General features: G+C 33.7%; 1 protein-coding gene across 3 annotated transcripts in view; it reads left to right on the forward strand.

The window, feature by feature from the left end:
- The first annotated feature begins 10,120 nt into the window (after positions 1 to 10,120).
- LOC136037266 (protein zwilch homolog) overlaps positions 10,121 to 22,680 on the forward strand; it is an 82,415-nt gene continuing 69,855 nt past the window's right edge. Inside the window, exon 1 of one of the 3 annotated variants that reach the window (XM_065719901.1) lies at positions 10,121 to 10,228. In XM_065719901.1, the coding sequence (XP_065575973.1) occupies positions 10,215 to 10,228 (14 nt within the window). In that variant the 5' untranslated portion in view covers positions 10,121 to 10,214. Of the gene's footprint in view, positions 10,229 to 14,120; positions 14,234 to 22,680 lie in introns of those variants that run through there. The other 2 variants (XM_065719900.1, XM_065719902.1) reach the window with 2 other exon arrangements.

A 22,680-nucleotide genomic window follows, 5' to 3' on the forward strand; every position in this document is an offset into this window, starting at 1 on the left:
TCAAGTGCTTTATGTATAGCAAATAACTCTGCTGTCAGAATTGAAGTGTGTGATGGAAGAGTTGCTGATATATTCAAGGAAACATGAGGAATACACACCCCTGCTCCTGCTCTTGATCCTTTTACTGAACCATCCGTGAAAGCTAGAATATGTTCAGGAAAGTGTGAGGATATCTTATTAGCAAAAAGTTGACAGACATACTGATCTGAATAATGTGACTTGTCTTTAGAAACTAACTGAAGATGACATTCAGGAGCCACCATTTCCCATGGTGGAGATTTTGGAAAAGGGTAACTATCCGCCTGTTCATTTTTCCAATTTGGGTAATCTTTTAGATACTGGCTAAAAGAAGATAGTAGGTGTTGGGGCTTAGCAGGATTTCCAAAAGTGGAGGGAAAAACTGCATGGATTTTGCCATATGTTTGTATTTTTGTGAAGTAGCAGTTTCTCTGCATAGTAGCCCTGTCTTTCAGAGCAGTTAGTCCAGAAAGTTCTTTGAGCTTAACCACTGCAGTATGTTTGTGGAGCCCCAAAGCAATTCTGATGGCTGAATTTTGGAGTGTCTCAAGGGTATTGAACAAAGTAACCGGAATATTTGTAAGAAATTGTATGCCATATTCCAATTTAGACCGAATATACATTTTGTAAAAGTCAATAATTAACTTGGGTGAAGATCCCCATTTAGATCCTGCAAGTCGTTTGAGGATGGTTAGCCGTTTTAAAATTGTCATTCTTAACATCATTAAATATGGTTGCCATTTTAAACGAGAATCAAGAATCATGCCCAGTAGCCGAACTGACGGCTCATAGACTATCTCACTCTCCTCTATCCTTAAGGGTTTCGGAAGTGTTACTTGTCGTTTATGGAACACAATTGCTTTTGTTTTTGGTATAGAAATGGGCAGTCCAAAAGCTTTAGAAAACAGGCACACATCATATATATCTTCCTGAATGATGTTTTGGAGTAAAGTTATGTTCTTATGTCTGTTCCACACAAGGAGATCGTCAGCAAATTCTCCATGTTTTGACTGGCTTCTAAGTTTTAGTTCAGATATATATAGTGTAAATAAAAGAGGGCTTATGACAGTTCCTTGTGGGAGACCATCTTCAACTTGTTTTCTTACAGACAGTATTTCATTAATCTGTACTTGAAAGGAACGATCACATAATAAATTCATTATAATTGAGATCGCCAGAGGTGGAAAATTTTTATTATGCATAATTTCTTGTAACTTTTTACGTTTTACATTTCCATATGCATCTGTCCAATCAAACAATACAGCAATACCAACTTCGCCCTCCTGTAAAGCATCTGTCATATCTGTTTCTATTCTAGTTATGTTGTCCATTGCACTATGACTCTTTCTAAAACCTGTCTGAGATTGGGGTATTATTTGATTTACCTCTGCAAACCATTCTAATCTCCTTAAAATCATTCGCTCAAATATTTTGCCCATTGTGGGGAGAACTGATATTGGTCTGTAAGATATAGGATCTTCTGGTGGTTTTCCAGGTTTGAGGATTGGGTAAATAAGTGCAATTTTCCAGGGGGTAGGAAATTTCCCTTCTCTCCATGCGTTGTTACATACTTCCAGGAGCTTAGCTCGAAAAATGTCAGGTGTTTCAATCAACCATTTGATGTGTATCTCATCATATCCTGGGGCTGAATTTAAGTTGCATCTTTCAATAGCTGTCTGTAACTCAGATAAAGAAAAGGGTAACATTAACGACTTCTTGTGTTGTGCTACAGAAGGGAGGACACATACAGGTGGATTTGGCAAAACAGTGTCTAGAGGTTTCTTCATGAATGTGTTTGCAAAAATATCAGCTTTTAGGAAATCAGAAGTTATTAGTTGACCCTGGTGTTTTATTTCATATTTGCGATCATCAAGTGTCATTCTCTTGCCGTTCATCTTGCTTACGTATTGGTGAATCTTAGATACTGCAGTTTGATGATCTATGTTAGTCATAAATTTTTCCCATGCCTCTCTTTTGGCCTGTAAACATGTTTTTTTTACTTTTGCTGAGCTACGTTTATATTCAATTGCAGTGCTCATTGATGGATGTCTTTGAAATGCCTTTTTTGCTACCCTCTTAGCTTCCACTGCAGTAGAGCATAGTTCATTCCACCAATTTTTAATTCTCTTATTGCCAGTTGGAGTCCAAATGTTGGGGCTTGTCTTGGGAATTGCTTTGTAAGCAGCTTCCATCATAATTTTGTTAAGTATTTTTACTTTATCATCAATTTGGGAAAAATCTTCAAGTAAATTATAATTGGCTTCTTGCAGGATTTGCTTGAACATTGGCCAATTACCTTTCTTGTTGATAAACTTCCTTTTTCCAGGTTTGGTTTGGTGAGACATATTAGAGATTGTAGTCTTAATAGCGCAGTGGTCACTTTGTAGATCTGTTACTATACTTATTGAAACCTGGTCAACAGCAGCAGCAGGACCTAGTTGAATATCAATGGTTGAAAATTTTTTATTTTTTATATTATAATAAGTTGGCAAATTATATGGTGTTAGAACTGCTATATGGTTATTTTCTAACAGTAATCTTTCAACATTTTTCCCAGCTCGGTTTGATTGTTCAATATCTTCCCAATGGTTGCTATGAGCGTTTAGGTCACCAAAAATAAAGGAGTTGTGACCCTCTGCTTCTGTTGATAAAATATTATATATATCAGTATCCCCCTTTGGGTTATACATAGATTTAATTGTTAAAGTGTCTCCTGAGCTTAAAGTGATTGATACTCCTACCACATCTATTTCATGGTCATGTTGCTTTAATGGTAATGGATAGTGAACTATTTTATCAGCTATAAAAATGAGCACTCCACCTCCTTTTCTGCCAGAATCTCTATCTTTTCGATAGCATTTGTATCCTGGTATGGACACTTTTTTTAGATGATTTAAATGTGTTTCTTGGAGACAAATTACATCCACTTTTTCTTTATTAATATACGAGCAAAGTTCCATCATTTTTATATTATTAAGTGAAAAAGCGTTCCACTGTAGCACTATCAGTTTATCTATATCACTAACATTGTTAATTAGTTGGGGTTTTTTTTTTCTAATCATTGGGGAACTTGAATATTTTTGGCTGCAACAATAGCAATTAGTTCCTTAAATTCATCTGTAACTTCTTTCAGCAATGACTCTGGAAAGTGCTTTTCTAGTGTTTTCTCACATAGTTCATTTTTCATTTGTGTGTCATAATTTGATGATCGAATAAGCTCCTGGGTAATAATAAATTTTGTCAAGTTTCTTAGTTGATTACCAACTAAGATTGTGGGTGTTGGAGGCTTGATGTTGCTTCTTTGAGGTCCATTACCCCTAATAGATAAGAATGTAGGTCTTTTGGGTTGAGAGGGGGATACACCTGCAGGAATTCTTCCTACTTTGTGGTCAAGTCTGGGGAAAGAAGGGCTAGTTATACTTATGGGTTGCTCACTAGTTGATAGGGAGTAGGTCTCATAGAAGTTGGTTGCAGGAATTTTTTTCCACGCCTGCTGTGGTTGTCTTCTCAGCTCTTGGACTGGAGTTGGTCTCCTGGAAGGTGTATTGACAAAGTTTATATGAGGCTGACTAGGTTCTTTCCTCATAGCATTAGCAATTATGGGTACTGGTATTCTTTTCTCCTGTGCTATTTTTACAATCTGACTTCTTTGTTTGTATTTAGCACAAACATTTCTGTCATCAGAAAGATGTGAACCTCCACAGTTAATACATTTTGTTGGGTAATGGCAGTTACTTTCAGAGTGACCCCTTGATGTACAGTTTTTACAAACAACAGCAGTGGCAAATGGACAGAATTTTTGTGTGTGCCCTAGTTTCAAGCAGTGTTTGCATTGTATAGGTTTTTCATCATAGAATCTAAAGGCAACTCTTCCACCAAACAAGAATAACTTTTCTGGTGAATATTCTCCTTCAAATGCACAAAGAACAGAGTTACTTGCTACTAACTCATTGTTTTCATTTCTTTTTTTTAGTCTTGTTATTGACTTCAGAGGGTAAGATGTTGTTATTATTCGCAATTAATCTTGCCGTTTTCAGTAACACGTGGCCAGACAAGTATTTGTTGCTATCTTTTAGGGGTTAAACCTCGATTAGTAAAAATCCCATTGGACAAGTAAAGAAACGCACCCAATGATTCTTAAGGCCTTTTTTCGCGTCAACCAGCTGGTTTAACCAATGACAGCTTTGGTTTAACCAGCATGTATGTTTAACGCAAAAACGGAAAAAATTACATATGGTTGAGCTCAAACAAAACTGGTTCGCGAAAACACTTTTTACTTGTCGGTTTGGGCAAAAAATTTCAAACATAAAACATCCGTATAGTGTTAAGAGTGTCATTCTGTTATAATTAAATGATTTAGCACTGGCTTAATTTCCTCCGCATTTGACATATTTCACATTAGTTTGAGGTCAGAGAGAATTGAAAAATGATCTAGCATACTCTCTGGTATATTTGGAGAGAAAGGAAGGGTCTGAATTAGTGGAATCTTGGGTTAAATTGTTCAGGTAATATATTGGAAAATGTTGTATTCATACTGTAAAAGCAAAATTATCTATTAAAAAGTCCTAAATGATAAGACTTTAGCTTTGTTGAGCTACCCTAAACAGAGGATAAAATTCTAGTTTGACTTCTTTTTGTTTTGATTTGGAATTCTACTAGCCTACCAGGCTATAGATTAAATTTCCAGTCAAATTCCAGTTTAGCTAGTTTTTGCTATCTTTGATTGGGGTTATGTTAGGTGAATGAAACTTTCAGTGATTAATCCATAGCTAAAAACATACTCTGAGAAGCTATTGCTAAGCTTATGTGATTACCCTCTTCTGTTTTTAAATCTTGGAATTTTGCATACTGGACTGGTCTGTAACTATTAAAATTTTGGTAAAACAACATCTTACCTTAATTTTCAGTTAGCAGTTTCTGTTTCTCTGGTTTTAGCTCTGAAAATGCAATTCTTGTTATTTGAGTAGAATTTTAAGCCATATCAGTGTTTTGTATTTAAATATAGGGAAATGTATATCCTGAAAGTTTCCAAATCTTGGAAACTTCATAAATTGAAATTGAGCAAAGTTAGGACACTAAAAACGCTTTTTTCTTGTCATTTAAGTAGAAGATTTATTTTGCAAGGGTTTCACTTTTATAACACAAGCATTTCTAAGGGTGTGGACCAAATATTGAGATTTCCAACTGTCATCATCACTAACCAGCAATTCTATGGGATTTAATCCTTATTTCATTAGACAATGTGATTTAAGGTAATTTAAGGCAAACGTTTTTAAGAGAGAGAAAGAGTAGAGTTAGATGCTCCAAAATACTTTCCCATGATATAGTTTAGTCTCTAGACCCATCCCTAAAAGTTTCATTTTCCTAACCTAAACCTTTTTCAAGATAATACAAATTTATCTAAAATAGAATTTTACCAAACAGAAGTTTAACCTAATAATTTGTAATAACATATTGTTCAGGCTAGCCTTTGCAATCCTCTTCACAATAAAGCACTATTACAGGCTTAGCCTAACAAAAGAAAGTAGCAAACTGCTTAATCTTAATAAAAAATAATCCAAAGGACTTTATATTTCTTCAATACAAAATATATATTAATTTTTGTTTTCAGTAGAATACTAGTTAAGTATAAACCAGCAAATGTTGAAGAATTTTTTGAGGGGGGACAGCTGCCTAAAATTAATAAAATATTTCTGATAAGCACAAAAATATAACAAATTAAGCTAAACTAGGAAAATAGTTTTTTTCTCACTGAACAGTTACCATAACACATAATGTGTTGTAAGATTTTTGCAGTACTTGTGCATTATAGCCACCACATTCAAGTTCTATTGAGAAGTTTAGTTTGGCTAATGTTAATGACATAAAATAAAATATGATGAATATATAAAACTTTATCAACAAAATTATGAAAACTACAACAAAGAATCCTGGAATTTGTAAATCAGCATCATATCTAAATATATTGTATCTTACATTGTGATAGATTGTTTTAATGCCCTACTGTACAGGGGTAAATATTTAAATTATGTATCATAGGCAATTATCTGAAGAGTAATCTATTAAAAGTCTCCTGAGCTAACTAGGGAAGTTTTTTCTTTCTTTTTTACTTGCTTTCGCCTGTATCCAGTTCCTGATTGCCATATAAATTCCATATTCATAGTTAAATAACATAAGCCTTTGTATATAGACTATACCTTGTTGCTAATTTTTCTGGGCATAGAATGTTTGATTTGGTAAAGCCCTAGAGAAGGACCTGAAGAGAAAGAAACATAATAAAAAAAAAATTCATGCTTCATAATTTTTAGAATAATAGCTGGTAACACATTTTATATTCAACTTTGCTCTACTTTACCCCTCAATCCTCCCAATATAAAAATGTATTGCTGAAATTTCCTATTTTCCATTTGTTTTGTCAATCTGTCTCTCTAACTTCATCCCATGTAGCTGTAAATTAAACAAATGTGACAAACAATAACTAGAAAAACAGGTGACAGGAGGTTAAATGCATTGAAAATATGAAATTTGAGCCATATTTCTGCACATTGGGAGGGAGATTGAGATAAAGCATAGCCTAACTTAATGATCTTCTCTTGCTATGTAGGGTAATTGGAAAGTAACTTGTATATCATGCTGTCCTTTTCAGTTTTAGTTGGATAGAAAAAATCCAAAGAAAGTCCCCTTTGAAAAGATAGGAGCCACAAAGTGAGATTGTATTTGTCAAAGCTTGGAGGTTTGTCCCTTCTGTCTGTTTAAACAAAACAGAATCTTAATTGAAGCTTTGTTCATTTCTATCTTAAGGGTGCACAACAATTATGATATAAGGTACTTTTCTTTATTCAATTGTCTTCTTTGTTGTCTAAAAGACTTTTTTTTAATCTAGATGTTTCATAAATTGCTCATTTTTACCAGAAGTTCATTTGACCTACTTTGAAATCCCTGGTCTTAAAATTACATTTGACTTTGTTAAAGCTAGGAGACATAGACCTTGTGTTTGTTTAAAGAAAGTGAATAAACATTAGTAATTTGTATTGCACTAAAGCCCTAGGGCCATCACAATTCCAAACAAAAAAGAAACTTCACTTTAGAATATTCAATATTGTCTAACATAACAGAAACAAAGAAAAAAAATTACCAAATTTTACTTCTGCACTCTACTGTCAACATGAAACATTGTCCAAAATTTTAAAATCTTGTAAAACATTCATCCCTCATCACATTCACCAGCCATCTCTCATCAAGCCTACACTTCATTTCTCATCTCACTCAATCCTACAAATGCATCAAATAACCCACTCTCTCATTAGTGCTTCCATAGATATGGTCAAAGTAAGAGCCATCTTGCTTACATTTTATTATATCTAGAGGTTTTCTGTAGCTAAGTCAGTACTTAAATATTTCATACACCTTTGTAAACAACCTTAAGATGGTAAAATAGGTTGGATTATCCAAATTTTTAGTTGCCACAATATATTTCAATCATTATTGTAATATAAAGGGCAGCCAATAGTAAAGGACCTGAATAAATATTTTAAGGTAATTAAACAGGTTTATTACTCAAAAACTTGATAAAACTAAAAGGGACTTCTTAATGATTGATTACTTTAAAATATCTACATTATACACAACAATAAACCTTTGCTATAAAGGGAAAGTCAGTAAGGCCCAAAAACTATTCAATACTAATTGTGGTTTGAGACAGTTTGCTAAATGTCTAAATGATTTTAGATAGTAATGAAGATAAAATGTGGGCAAACTCAACACCAATATGCAAGAAAGTAAGTATGGCAGCACTGACACATCAAGGTCTAAACTGGCAGTGCTAATTTCCACTTTGTGACCCTTTGGCCAAGAATTGCAATTAAGGGCTGGGGGCCAGAAATCTTGTGCTTTTGTACACCCTCCCTGCTTACCTTTTGCATATTTCTCCATTTGCCTATTTAGAGCTGGTTTAGATCTGTGAAACATCACTGACCCCCATTTAAAACAAATAAACAGGCAATACTAGGAATCAAACCTGTACCCCATGGACAAAGGATATCTTACTAAGAGTGCTTTCCACTTAGCCAAGAACATTATTACAACCAGAGTAGAACAACTATTAAAAAAAAAAATATTGAAAAAAAAACAAGATGGATTTACAGCCATTTTCACTAATCTTCAATACACATTGTATTTTACTTAGACAAGTTATTGTAAGGCAGGTGTCAACAAAGCTCCAGCAGGGATTGCTTTACTTAAGATGCAAACTAGCATGGTGAATACTTAGCTGGTAAAAACCCAATACACTAGCAATGCCAGGAATTAAACCTGTACCCCTTGGACAAAGGATTCCCAAACCAGAGTGCCAACAACTTAGCAAGGAACACAAATGTGACCAGAGAACTATTATTTGAAAAAAGAAATATTGAAAAAAACTCAATTCATGGTTGTTGCTTTTCTCTACTGTCCCATAAACAATATATTTTATTTAGACAAATTAATTTTAAGACAGGTATCAACAAAACTCCATCAGGGATTGTATTTACTTAAGATACAACAAGCAATGTGATTGCATAGCTTTGTGATATTCTAGTCTTAAATAATGATAAAAAAGCAAATTTACATTTGCTATTTGTTTTCCAAACCATTTTAAGCAAAACCATTTGCAACAGCAATATGTCCATGGTTAGATTAGTGTCTATCCAAAATGCTTTACAACAGAAGGGACACATTTCTTGCAAAGCAAATACTCAGCTTTAATGCTATTCTGTGTCATCTCTAAAAAATTAAACTGTATCAGGTGTATTTTGATATAAGATACTTCTAAGACTTTTAGCAAGGGGGCAGGCATTTCTTCACAATTTATACAATGTGTAAAAGAGCACCAGGGGGTGAGATTGAAAAAAAAACTTTCAGGGATGGGTCTAAAGGCTAAAGTATGTTCTGGGAAGGTCTGCTTACATGGAGTACAAAGAAACTGTTTCACAGCTTTCCTCAATCCACTTTATAAGGTTTTAAAGATATGCAAAGACATTTCCTAAATTTTGAAAAAAAAATATTGATATGGCTTAAAATGCTACTCAAATAAAAGGAATTGCATTTTAAGAGCTAAAGCCAGAGAAAAAGAAACTGATAATTAAAAATTAAGGTAAATCTTGTTTTGTCAAAATTTCAATAGTATAGGTATAGACCTTTTGAGTAAGCAATTATCTAAGACTTAGAAATCAGAAAAGGGTTGACATAGAAGCCTGGCAGTACCTTCCCAGAGTGTTTTTGACCCTGGATTAATTACTGAGTTTCATTCTTGTAACCTATTCCCTTTCCAAGATAATGAAAATTAGCTAAACTAGAATTTTACATATTTTTTGCTTTGGATTCATTACTGGAAGTTCTATTTTCCTGACTTAACCCATTTCTAAGATAGCAAACAGTAGCCAAACTAGAGTTTGACCTGAAAATTTATCCATGGCCCTATAAGGTAAGGCTGAAATGTAAAGAGTTCTGACAAAGATGCAACACATCTTGAAGCATCTAGTAAGAAAAGTAATTGGATTAACAATGCTTTATAACCACTAGGGTCTTGCTTCATCAAGGTTTTATCTCTGAAGCCAAATTACCAAGCTAAGGTCAAGTCTAGGGCATCAAAAGGATGAAACAAAGATTTCCAAGTATCTACGTAAGTTTTCAAAAGCATATTCAAACTCTTGACTTCCTGTATTAAGGCCTATGTGAATCAAATTGCAGGATATAACCCAACATTTATCCAAATAGCCCTAATACGAAAAACAAAACAAAATTAAACCTTACTTTTGCGTGGCTAGAATTATATTTGTCAGCTTATAATTCTTATTTTATATAGACTTATTTATAGCCTACGAATTCTTCTTTTCGAAATCTACGCCTGAAAAGGTCAACCAACAATTATGAATGGTAGAACCCTACGGTTAAAAACAATGACAGTTCTGGTTAAATTAGAGTTCAACCAGTCAATTGTTTCACGCAAAATCACTTTTCATGACAACCTGGTTTGTCACTGTTTCACGCAAAAACAGCGGTTGAGCTCAACCACACCGAGTGGTTGAGCTCAAACAGTCTCTTTGGTTGACGCGAAAAAAGGCCTTTACTTTTCGGTGTATTTCAGGGCTTTCGCTGATAACTCCTGTGAAAATTTGTTATTACAGATAACGTTTTGATTTTATATTTAAATTTTTGAAATGGCTCATTTGTGGTAAATAGTGTTATTAGAATAAGCTGTGCAAAGTCTATCTAATTGTAATAAAAATTGTAGCATCATCTGATTTGTCTTTCGATACTTTTCAAATATAGTATTTGATAATATGACAGTCTACTCTGTGCCATTCGTCCCAGATATAGGCTAGCCTATTTACAAAAACTATTGATGGCAGTTTTTTTCTATTTTGGAAAGTAGTTGGGGAATATGTATGAAACTCTTGAGGCAAAATAGGCCCATGTAGTTTGCAACATAGTTAAAGTATGATGAAAAGTAAATACATCACTTGATACCTTTGTTATACCCTTTTGTAGACTAGGGTTAGACCCCCAATACTTGACCAGTGCCTAATCTTGGCCAGATATTCCGATCAAAAAGTGTATTTTCTGTACATAGGCAATTGGCTCTTAATCTTTTACATTATTGTGTAGACTTGGATAGCTGTGATTGGCTGTTGATTAAAACTAGGTTAGTTGGAATTGGCTGACTACAATCTTGGAAAACATCTGGTTTTTCAACATTTGAATTGACAGAAAAGGCACCTCTACAGGTGCTCTTAAATGCAATTATTCTGTTTTGCAGCACTGTTCTTAGATTAATTCATCCTAGACTGACTGTATCTATAATTAGGATATGCTGTTCTAATGGTTAATATTGAGCAGTTCATATTATTGACCTAAAAATAAAAATTTTATGCTCTTTGTGAATATAATAAATGCTTTTCTTGCAAATTATGTTTTAAGCCTTTTTTTGGACCTTTGAAAATAATAATTGACTATTACAAATATTATGTTAAAAAATTTGGCATCTGTTTTATGTGAATTGTTTGTCATACTGTTCAATTGGTTGTTTTTGGCTGGATCTCTTCCAAGCAGATAGAAAGAAGCTCTTGTGAAGCCACTAGGCTATAGGCTACAAGTCTGGTAGACATGATCCTTTTCAAAATTTTTAGACCAACTTTTATTACTTCAATATTCTGCAGAATAACAGAACAAATTTTGGTTAATTGCATATGGTTACACTATGAAAAAATAGGCTATGGTCAGAGGCTCAACATGCATACAGGCAGAAGCATTCATGTAGTACACAACTTTTGGGGTTCATAAAAGACTTCTAGCAGTTTGCTGACAAAGGTGACCCATTTGATTGCATATATTTTGATTCTTATAAGGCCTTTGACAAAATATGCCACTGTAAGCTGCTTCAAAAACTCCAAAATCTTGGTGAGCACACACATAGCTGGATTGAAAGTTTCATGATTGGTAGAAACCAAGCTGCTGTTGTTGGTGAGGCAAAATCCTCAAGTATATTAGTTAGTAGCAGGGTTCTACAGGGTTGTTGTTAAGGTCTGATTAAATTCTCCATATATATATATATATATATATATATATATATATATATATATATATATATATATATATATATATATTGCTGATGATAAAATTTTTCTGATGATGTGAAGTTGTTTTGGAAAGCTGGCTTGGTACAAGATGGAAAACTATTCCAGGAGGATATAGAAAGTTTAATTAAATGGTGCAGGGTAAACTATATGGTTTTAAACACTTTAAAGCAATCTGTCATGCCCTATATCTGTAGAAGGTTGGTTGGAAATTTGCATCCTCACTATTTGATTGGAAGTACTAAGGTACCAGAGGTGAGGACTATCTGCAATCTTGGCATAGTATCTGATCTTTTATTAAAGTTTGATAAGCATACAAGGATTGTCTTGGGGTAGAGCATGGTTTACATTGTCTAGAATTAAAAGAGTATTTTTGAAGTTTAAAGTGAATTTTTTTTTAACTATACAAGTCAAAGGTTTGCCCTATCCTTGAATATTGCTCTCCAGTATGTTACCCTATGAATAAAGATGATAGGAAGAAAATTGAATCAGTACAAAGATCTGCTACAAAGCTAATTCCCTACCTAAGGCATTTGTTGTATTCAAAATGTTTAGGGGCATTAGGATTGCCAGGTCTTCACTTTGTTGGAAGCACTCTACTCTTCTCAGTGTCCACAGTATTGTAAACAAAGTTGTAAATTTGGATTCAGAAGTTTTCTTTCAATGAAGCCATTATACATCAACCAGGCAAAATTACCTTAATTTGCACTTAATTTGTAATTTGCACTTTACCATTCCTAGTTTTGAAACTGAGTTAGTATACTCCTCTTTTTACAGTAATGTATATTGTCAACCACAAATCTACCATTGATTTTTTTTTAATATTCCAGCAGTTTCTACTTTTTGATTTTCATTTTGTATATTATGCTTACAAGCTATTGGATGAATATAATTTCTTTTTTTTGTATAAAAAGTGTTAAAATATTTGTTTTGAACTTACTTTTTCATTATATAATCCATTTTGTTAAAACCATATAATTGGCAAGCATTGATATGTCAATTAATTTGAAAAAATATATAAAACAATTTCTCCATTTTTCCATCCACCATGTTTCTTCTGTCAGTTTTGATGTTTTTCACTATATAGGTGAAACAGCAGTTTTTAAATGCCTAACATAATAAGAAGAAAACATGGCAGAATTGTTTTATCTTTTTTTATTCAACTTACTCTAGGCAAATCAATGTTTATGAATTATGTAACTTTTACAAAATAGATTTATAATGAAAGAGTAAGTTTTAAACAAATATTATAATGTATTTTTGTATTCAAATATGGAATGAAATAATTTCTTTCAAGGTTCCTAAAAGGGCTTATTGAATTTGCAAGAAAATTTATTATTATATTCAGAAAGAGCATAAAAAATGGCATCAGGTGATATGTTCACTTTATATATAAGTCAATAATATGAACTGCTCCTATTTACCCCCCCCCCCCCTTAATATTTTGACAAAATTACACCATGGATCACAGGCATTAGAGAACAAATTAGCTGAGTAACCAGTCTCTATAAAACCCATTTTCTCAGTTATGGTGTTCTAAGCTGATGTAAAAAAAAAAAAATAAGAAGAAATTATGGAAGACTCTTGTAAGGCTGGTTTGGTGTTCAAGGTTAGCATTTTCCAAATCAGAATTACATCATCTTGATTTTTTTTGGTACTTGTGTGTTGTGAGTTTGACCCTTTTATGTGTTCTTCATAGTATAGGTTTTTAGGTCCATTGGAATTTTGATGGCTAATCTTTGGACACCCTGGAGAAAATTATAATTACTATAAAAATAGGGCAATACATTAAGAATACCATATTCTAGCTGGTGAGACAGGAGCTTGATTGTTTTAATTATTGCTGATTCTCTAGAGCTGATTGTAGACTATGCAAAGCTCAAGTCTATGTAAACTTTTGCTACCTGCCCTTCACATTGTTTGTAGTATTTCCACTGGTTATAAGTTGTAAGTCAAAAGTCTCTATTATTATTATTATTATTATTTATCGAAAACCCATCTTCATACAAAAGAAAATGACAGAGCACTACAAAGAAAAAAGAAAAAAATATCACTATACAACTATGACAACTTAACTAGAGTTGAAGAAGTCAGCTCCAAGCATATCTTGAAATATTTTAGTTGTATTTCTCCATAAGTTTAGCAATGGCTATAGTAGGATCAGCTATGTGAAGACTATTGACAAGCTTTGAATTATGTATCCAAATGGTCTATCTCAGTGGCTTTTATGTGAAACAGAAGAAAGTACCTCAGATTTTCAATTTATCAGCATTTGTAAGAATCTTTCAAAAGGGTGCAATGTAGAGAATGTGGGGTTAAGCAACAGTGTTGTACAGTATTGCAAGATAATGACGATGAAACAAAGCTTAGCAGAGACTATGGAAGCATATGAAGCTGATATGGAGTGTTTGATGCCTTCTCCTAGGAGATGACAAGTGTGAGAAATGGTATTTCCAATGGGAATACCAAGGTGTTGAGCGCAAATAGGAATACCAAGGTGCTGAGAGAGTTGTAACTAACACACTCAAGAACTTGTTATTTCAGGTTTTGGTTGGATATAGAATGGTGGGAGTTATTATGACCCAACTGAATGACCTTACATTGTAAGGGGTTGATTTATAGTTTTTCAGTAGTAACCCATTGGTATATCAAGTCTTAGTAGATTATCAGCTAGAAAGACTAGGTCACATATCTTTAATTCATCAGCAAACAAAGTTGGTTCATTCTGAATAAAACTTGGGCAGTGTTTACTTATAAATTGAATAGTTTTAATCCACGGATGGTGTCACAGGGAATTATTAATAAGGATAGGAACCAAATCAGGATGTATTTTGCAATTATTATGACTAAACACTCAGAGACGAAATCTTGTATCCACAGGACAATATTTTGATGCTGGTGACAAGGATAGAGCTTATGATAAACCAGGCAGTGGGCAATTTTGTCAAAAGCCTAGGCTTGATCAAATAATACCAGCTGCAAAAAGATCTTAATCTGTTAGTTCCATGATTCATTCATAAGTTTATATCAAATTGGCATCACTGGATCTTCCCTTTGTGGAGCCATACTGCACAGGATTAATATGTTTATTACATCCAAGATGGGTGAAAAAGGATTTGATTCAATAATTATGGCTTCCATATGCCTTGTATTCAATCATGCCTGTAATTGGTAGGCTCCTTCCCTTCCTCTAAATGTATAGGAACATGTCAGCCCTTTTTCTGTTTCTCCTGGAACCATACTAAGTTTTAGTGAAAGCATTAAGAATCTTGCAAGTAAATCAGCAATTTAATGACTTCTTTAAAATCCTAGGATAAATGCTATCAGGTTCCCTAGATTTAGATGCTCTAAGATTTACAAGTTTATTGAAAGGATTCTTTTTATTTTATATCTGATAAAGACATTTGAAATTTGATAGGTAGGTCAAATTAGCTTAGGTAATGCAGATGGTGATCAAAGATGTTGCTTTGGAGGTAAGCTATTTTGTAGAATTTAGAACTAGGTTACCAGAAAGGCCTGTGAGTGGCTAATCTGATGTTAATTGTGATTCTTGAGGGATGTAGCCTTTAGAAAAGTTTTGGGGTACTTTACACATTATTGGTATGGGATTCTTCATATTTGGAAACTGCAGTTTGGCTTAGGTTTTTGGTTTGTTATGACATTTTCAAAGCTTGAGAAATCTTCATCCTGTGAAATTTCTTATTCCTGAATTATTTTAAGTTTGATTAATCGTATTATGCTCAAGCTTAAGAGTTGAAAGATAGTTATCCTTTAGATTTGAATAAGAATGATAGCAAATGACTTAGTGATGCTTAGGTTTCAATTGAGCAAGCCATGCTGTATATTTGAGAGAATCTAATTTGATTCTAACTGCCAAACTAAAGCTGTATTACTATGCCATCAAGGATTTTGTAAGGGACAAATGTCAAACTGATAGGACAATAATTTTGGACCTAGTCTTTCTGAACTATTTTTTTAATTGTCATTCTTTTTAGATGTCCCATCTAGGATTTAATGAATTGTTTGTACTTAAAGTTTAATGGAGAAGCAATTAAACACTTACAGCCCCCCTCCCCCATATTGAAGGATAAGGAAAATTGCTTTTCAAGATGGGTAGCAGTGATGTGTCTTTTTTTCTTTGCTGCTAGCAGAGCACTGGAGCATCATAACGAGCTCTTTAAGACCTCATTTGAAGCTAATATTCTATATGTACCCACTATTTATGAGTTTGACTTGAAAACACCAAAATAAAGCATGCAATATGGCACCCAAAAAATTGAATTTGTGTGACATTTTTGGATTAGAAAAGCTCCATGGAGTGCTGGGACCTCATACAGAGGTGTTTAAGTGCTTGCTTGAAAGCTAATATTTGTATCTAATTGCCTTTTATAATTTTGATTTGATAAAACCATTAACACGTGCCATATGGCACCCAAAAATTGCACTTTGGTTGCCATTTCTGGAATGAAAAGGCTGTGAAGATTGAAAAAAGTACTATCATAATCTCCACATTTAAAAAACTTGATCATGAGATTTAAGATCCCCCTTGGTTTACATTTTTTCTATTGAGCTCCCTTAGATCTAGTTGTAAACCATCTATTAACTAACAGCCTGCAACTAGGTAAATAGCTGTTAAGGGCTATTCCCTTACATTTAAAATCTAATTTTTGTACCTAGTTGCCTTTTATAAATTCGATAACACCATCAAAAAGTACAATATGGCGCCCAGAAACTGCACTTTGATTGTCATTCCTGGAGTGAAAAGGCTGTGAAGAATGAAAAAGGTATTATTATAATCTTCATGGTTAAAAAGCATGACCATGAGGTTGAACATCCCCCTTCTTCTGCATTTTCCCTGTCCAGTCCTGTTAGATCTTGCAATAAATCATCTCCTGATTAGCAGAAATAGAAGGCTTTTGAAACAAGATTAAGAGCTGTTTAGGGCTTGTTTAAAAGCTAATTTTTATATTTAATCCCTTTGCGTAATGATGATTTGAATGCCATTATAGAGTGACATATGGCACCCACAAATTGCACTTTGGGATATTTATTCATTTTTTTAAATGAAAATATAGAAAAAAGCCCTTTTCTATGAAAAGATTAAAACAAATAATTTTCTTTAATTTAGGAATGGGCAAAACTAGGGGAGCACAGGCACCCCACCACCTTCAATTGCAACTCAATTGGATAGAACAATTTATTTTGAAATGCATATTCTCTTTCAAGTGCCAATTCAATTCCAACAATCAGTTTTCCTAAAATGATAAAGTGAAAGAAAGTTAAAGGGAAATATCACGAGCAGTTCGTTTGAAATAGTTTTTCAAAAATATGTTGCATAAACTGCGAAGTTTCGACTTAAGAGACAACTTCGCTCTTTACTTTCTTCTGACTTTCTCTTCCTGTTTTGTTGCCTTGTTTCTGTGTTTTCATAATGCGCTATTTTTTTAGAATTCCATAAACACAGTGAAATATCACAAGCCAGTTTTTTTTAAATATGTTGCATGAACTGTGAAGTTTCAACTTTGCTCTTTACTTTCTTCAGACTAACTTTATATTTTTAATTTATCTGGTGTAGGATTGGGAACATTAATAAATTTGGTCAAAATTGTTGACAATTGAAATAAGGCTTCAAAAGATACTGCAAAACAACTCTTGAGCCAGTGGGATTATTCACAACAGAAGCATCATCAAATACTAAATACAATCAACGAATCCTCTGCTCATATCTTTAAAGATATAGGCTATATTCTAACGAAATGGTTGGAGATTCTTTTTCATTTTCACTTATTTTTGGAACCTCTCTTGTCAGGCTCTCTTAGGTATATTCTAATATAATACATAGCTAACATAATTAGCTTGAGTTCAAATCTTGCCAGAAAATCCCCTTCCCTCCCCTCCCCCGTCTAACATTTCTCCTGAAAAATACCCCCCGGAAACATTCCCGGCAAATTCTCTCTGTGGAAAATTCCCCCTCCTCTAAGAAAATTACCGCCCAAAATTTCCGTATATTTCCCAATGGCAAATAGCCTTGTATGTGTGGACAATATATGCAAATTTCATAGCTTACATCCCTTTCCCCAGGGACTATGGAGGGTCGTATCACAATCAAAAGCACAGTTATTGGACCTTCCAACTATGCTGAATCAAACGCATTTCTTGCACCAAATTGACTGGATGTCTTTAAGACAAAAGAGGCGTTGGAGGAGGGCTAGGTGTCCTCCAATCTTTTTGGTCACTTATAAAGGCCCCTAGAACTTGTGATTTTCATTTGAATGAGGTCTCTCCTGATCTGTTAGGACCATTGGTTCGTTATAATCACAAACTGTTTGATAGAAATGTTATTTTTTGGCTGAAAATCGATAGATAAAGGACTATTATTTTAAAGTGTCACAAAAGTTGGGGGGTTTCTTGTAGTTAAAAAGATAAAGACCTCATAAATTTATTTTAGTTATTTTTCATACAACAATTTAGAAAGATAAATATTGCTAAAACACTAAAATTAAGTAAGATTAATATTAAACTACTAGAAATATAATATGTATTTGTAATAAAATAGTATATATTATACTAAATAATACATTAAGATATATTATTTTATCCATAAATGTAACTGAAGGAAGTTAAATGATACAATGAGAATAGCTACTTGAAATTCTTGTTAAAATTGGGTGTTTATCTCTTGATTGAGATAGCGATTCCAACCCATTATTCATAGACTGCAACAGTGCTACCCATCTGAAAGAAAAATAAGACACCCACAAGTAGCAGCTCTACTACTAACAGTGTCTTCTAGACATGCTATTAGTACAGTGTAAAATTATAAACACCATTTTTAAATTTTGCTTTTAACATAAGATTTCATTAATTTTGCTTAATATGACCTTCTTGTTATTTATTTATTTGATAATTTATTTAAATTAATTTATTTAATATGATCATTTTGCATTTTATACAGTTTTTCTGTTTTGGATAGCCTACTCTTTGGTTTAGCTTCTAAACAATATAGTTTTAGAAGTAGAGGCGTCAGCTGGAGAGCAAGTTGCGTCATGTTCCCTCTTAGATTTTTCTTCCCTTCCCCACTTCCACGTTTAGAAAAAACACCTTTTGTGGGGGTATTTTTCATTGAAAAAGCCTTTTTTGGTATTTTCATTTTTTTAAATGACAATTTGTCCCACCCCAAGATTATGAACAATATATATTGCCCCTGTCCCCTCCCTAATTTTCGTGAATAGACACCACTGTTTAAAAGGTGATACAAGATGCTATATCTAGCCTATATATTTTTTCCTCCGTTTTTAATCATATTCAGTAATTTCATATAATTTTTATTTATTAGCTAATTAGTTACTTCAACTGGTGACTCAGGGTTCTGTTGGTTTTGATACATTCCTTTTTTGAATGGATATTTCTATCTAGTAAGAAAGTGATACAAAGAATTGATGATAGGCATAACCAGGGTCGTTACTAGCCAAAATGTTTGGGAGGGGAGCAAGAGATTTTACCGACTGGCTGGTAATTTTTACCTACTGTTCTTGGCAAAAATTAGCATAATATCTGTTTCGGTTTATTAAATAGTAAAATAGTGTTGCCACTATTTTAATGCGGTTTATTTAAAGAAATGGAAAATTGTGGCACCATCTGTAAAATCACGCCAGGAGTCGGTAAAACTGCTGCGCTTACCGACTAAGTTCGAAATTTCTGTGGATGACATGTCAGTATTTTGCGTGGTCTTTATTTAACCAAACAAAAAGTTTTAGCGGCGACTTCTTTTTTTCACCGAGTGACCAAAGATATTGGGGGAGGGTGTCTCTCCTTCGTGACAGTTGTGGTCATAACTCGATTTGGTTTCATAAATGATAATAATCAAACAAATATTTTGTCATATCCACCCCCTATGAATATTTTTCTAGAGCATAATCAAACTATTTTTATGTTAACAATTGGAACAATTTAGGGAGTCATATAAATCATAGTTTTGTGGTGAATTGAAGATTTAGTAATATGTGCGGTTTTGTCAAATAGCTTAAGGCATTTTCTTAGTTACAATGGTTTTTATGTCGTGAGACATAATCTTTGAAATTATTGTACTGCTTTATTTAGGCTTTTCAAGCTTATCAAACAGTTCATGGTAACGAACTGTAATAAGGAGCGACAAGGCTCAATAGTAACCGAAACTCTAAAAAACGACGTTTTGATAATAATAGTTACATAAAAAAAATCGCATTTTAATGCTGATTTTAAATATATAAGTTTCATCAAGTTTAGATTTACCCATCAAAAGTTACGAGCCTGAGAAAATTTGTCTTATTTTGGAAAATAGGGGAAAACACCCCCTAAAAGTCATAGAATCTTAACGAAAGTCTCACCATCGCATTCAGCGTATCAGAGAACCCTTTAGCAAAAATTTCAAGCTCTTATCTACAAAAATGTGGAATTTTGTAATTTTTGCCAGAAGACAGATCAAGGGTGCATGTTTATTTATTTTTTTTTCAGGGGTCATCGTATCGACCAAGTGGTCCTAGAATGTTTCAAGAGGGCTCATTCTAACGGGAATGAAAAGTTCTCTAAAAGTCATAGGATACTAACAAAAACCACACCATCAGATTTAGCGTATCAGAGAACCCTACTGTAGAAGTTTCAAGCTTCTATCAACAAAAATGTGGAATTGGTATTTTTTTCCAGAAGACAAATCACGGATGCTTTTTTTTTTCAGTGGTGATCGTATCGACCCAGTTGTCCTAGAATGTCGCAAAAGGGTTCATTGTGACGGAAATTGAAAGTTCTAGTGCCCTTTTTAAGTGACCAAAAAATTGGAGGGCACCTAGTCCCCCTCCCACGTACATTTTTACCTAAAGTCACCGGATCAAAGTTTTGAGATAGCCACTCTGTTCAGCTTAGTCGAAAACCTAATAAATAGTTCTTTAGGGATGACTTGTCCCCCCGTCCCCGGGGGAGGGGCTACAAGTCACAAACTTTGACCATTGTTTACATATAGCAATTGTTAATTATGACGTGTATAGACGTATTCAGGGGGACTTTTTTGCGTTAGCGTGGGTCGCAGGAGAAAGTTACGTGGGAGGATTTTTACATGGAAGAATTTTTCACGAGGGAAGAGAATTTCTATTTTCTAGCATTATTTAAAAAAAAAAAAACATGAGAAAATAAATAATTTTTTTTTCCAACTGGACGTAATGAGCAGCATTGAAACTTAAAACGAACATAAAATATAATGTATATAAGGGGGTTCGTCTCCTCCACAATACCTTGCTCTTTACGCTAAAGTATTTTTAGTAATTTACACTATTTATTCTAAGGTCTTTTTGATTCAGGGATCACTCTCAAAGATTTGGGACAAAATTCAAGCTTTAGTGTAAAGAACGAGGTATTGACGAGGGGGCGAACCCCCTCATATACGTAATGAAAATACACAAATATAGAAATTCGCTACCTAAGTTAATTCGTAAGGTACGTATGTTTATTATTAACAAAAACGTTCGTAAAAAATAAAAAAATCTAGTTTTATTTTGGTATAGTTGATGTAACTATACCAATAGTTACATCAAAAGAATTGCATTTTAATGCTTATTTTAAATATATAATTTTCGTCAAGTTTAGTCTTATCCATCAAAAGGTACGAGCCTGAGAGAATTTGCCTTATTTAGAAAATAGGGGGAAAATCCTCTAAAAGTCATACAATCTTAACGAAAATCACACCATGAGATGTAGCGTATCAGAAAACCCTAAGGTGGAAGTTTCAAGCTCCTATCTACAAAAATGTGGAATTTTGCATTTTTTTGCCAGAAGACAGATCACGGATGAGTGTTTATTTGTTTTTTTGTTTGTTTTTTTCCCCAGGGGTAATCGTATCGACTCAATGGTCCTAGAATGTCGCGGGAGGACTCATTCTAACGGAAATTAAAAGTTATAGTGCCCTTTTTAAGTGACCAAAAAATTTGAGGGCACCTAGGCCCACTCCCACGCTCTTTTTTTCCTCAAAGTCACCAGATCAAAATTCCGAGCTACCCATTTTACTCAACATAGTCGAAATGCCTATTAAATATGTCTTTGGGGGCGACTTACTCCCCCACAGTCCCCGTGGGAGGGGCTGCAAGTTACAAACTTTGACTAGTGTTTACGTATAGTAATGGTTATTTGGAAGTGTACAGACGTTTTCACAGGGATTTTTTTGTTTTTTTTTGGGGGGGGGAGGAATTGAGGGGGGTTATGTGGGAGGAATTTTTCATGGGGGAAGAGAATTTCAATGAAAGGGGCGCAGGATTTTCTGGCATTATTAAAACAAAATAATAAAAAATAAATATGAAAAGTTTTTTCAACTGAAAGTAAGGTGCAGCATTGAAACTTAAAACGAACAGAAATTATTACGCATATGAGGGGTTTGAATCCTCGTAGTACTTCGCTGTTTACGCTAAAGTATTTTTTGTAATTTCAACTATTTATTCTACGGCCTTCGTGATTCAGGGGTCATTCTTAAGGAATCGGTACAAAATTTAAGCTTTAGTGTAAAGAGCGAGGTATTGACGAAGGGGTGAACCCCCTCATATACGTAATAAAAACATACGAATGTAGAAGTTCGCTAAGTAAGTTAATTCGTAAGTTGAGTATATTTTTTACTAAAACGTTCGTAAAAAATTAAAAGTTCTAGGTGCTTTTTTAAGTAATGAAAAAATTGGAGGGCAACTAGGCCTCCTCTCCCGCTACTTTTTTTCTCAAAATCTTCCGATTAAAGCTATGAGAAAGCCATTTAGCCAAAAAAAAATTATGCAAATTTAGTTTTAATTATTTATGTGGGGGGAGTCAAAATCAAAACATGCATTTGTTCAAAAACGTTCAGAAATTAAATATAAAAAAACAAGTTTTTTTTTAATTGAAAGTAAGGAGCGACATTAAAACTTAAAACGAACAGAAATTATTCCGTATAATAAAGGGGTTGTACCCTCCCCAACACCTCGCTCTTTACGCTGAAGTATTTTTATGGTTTTAAAAAGTAGAGTTGTGACCAAGAGTCAAAGTTTAGTGTAAAGAGTGAGGT

This window comes from Artemia franciscana, chromosome 16, assembly GCF_032884065.1.
Source record: "Artemia franciscana chromosome 16, ASM3288406v1, whole genome shotgun sequence".
NCBI classification, from domain to species: domain Eukaryota; kingdom Metazoa; phylum Arthropoda; class Branchiopoda; order Anostraca; family Artemiidae; genus Artemia; species Artemia franciscana.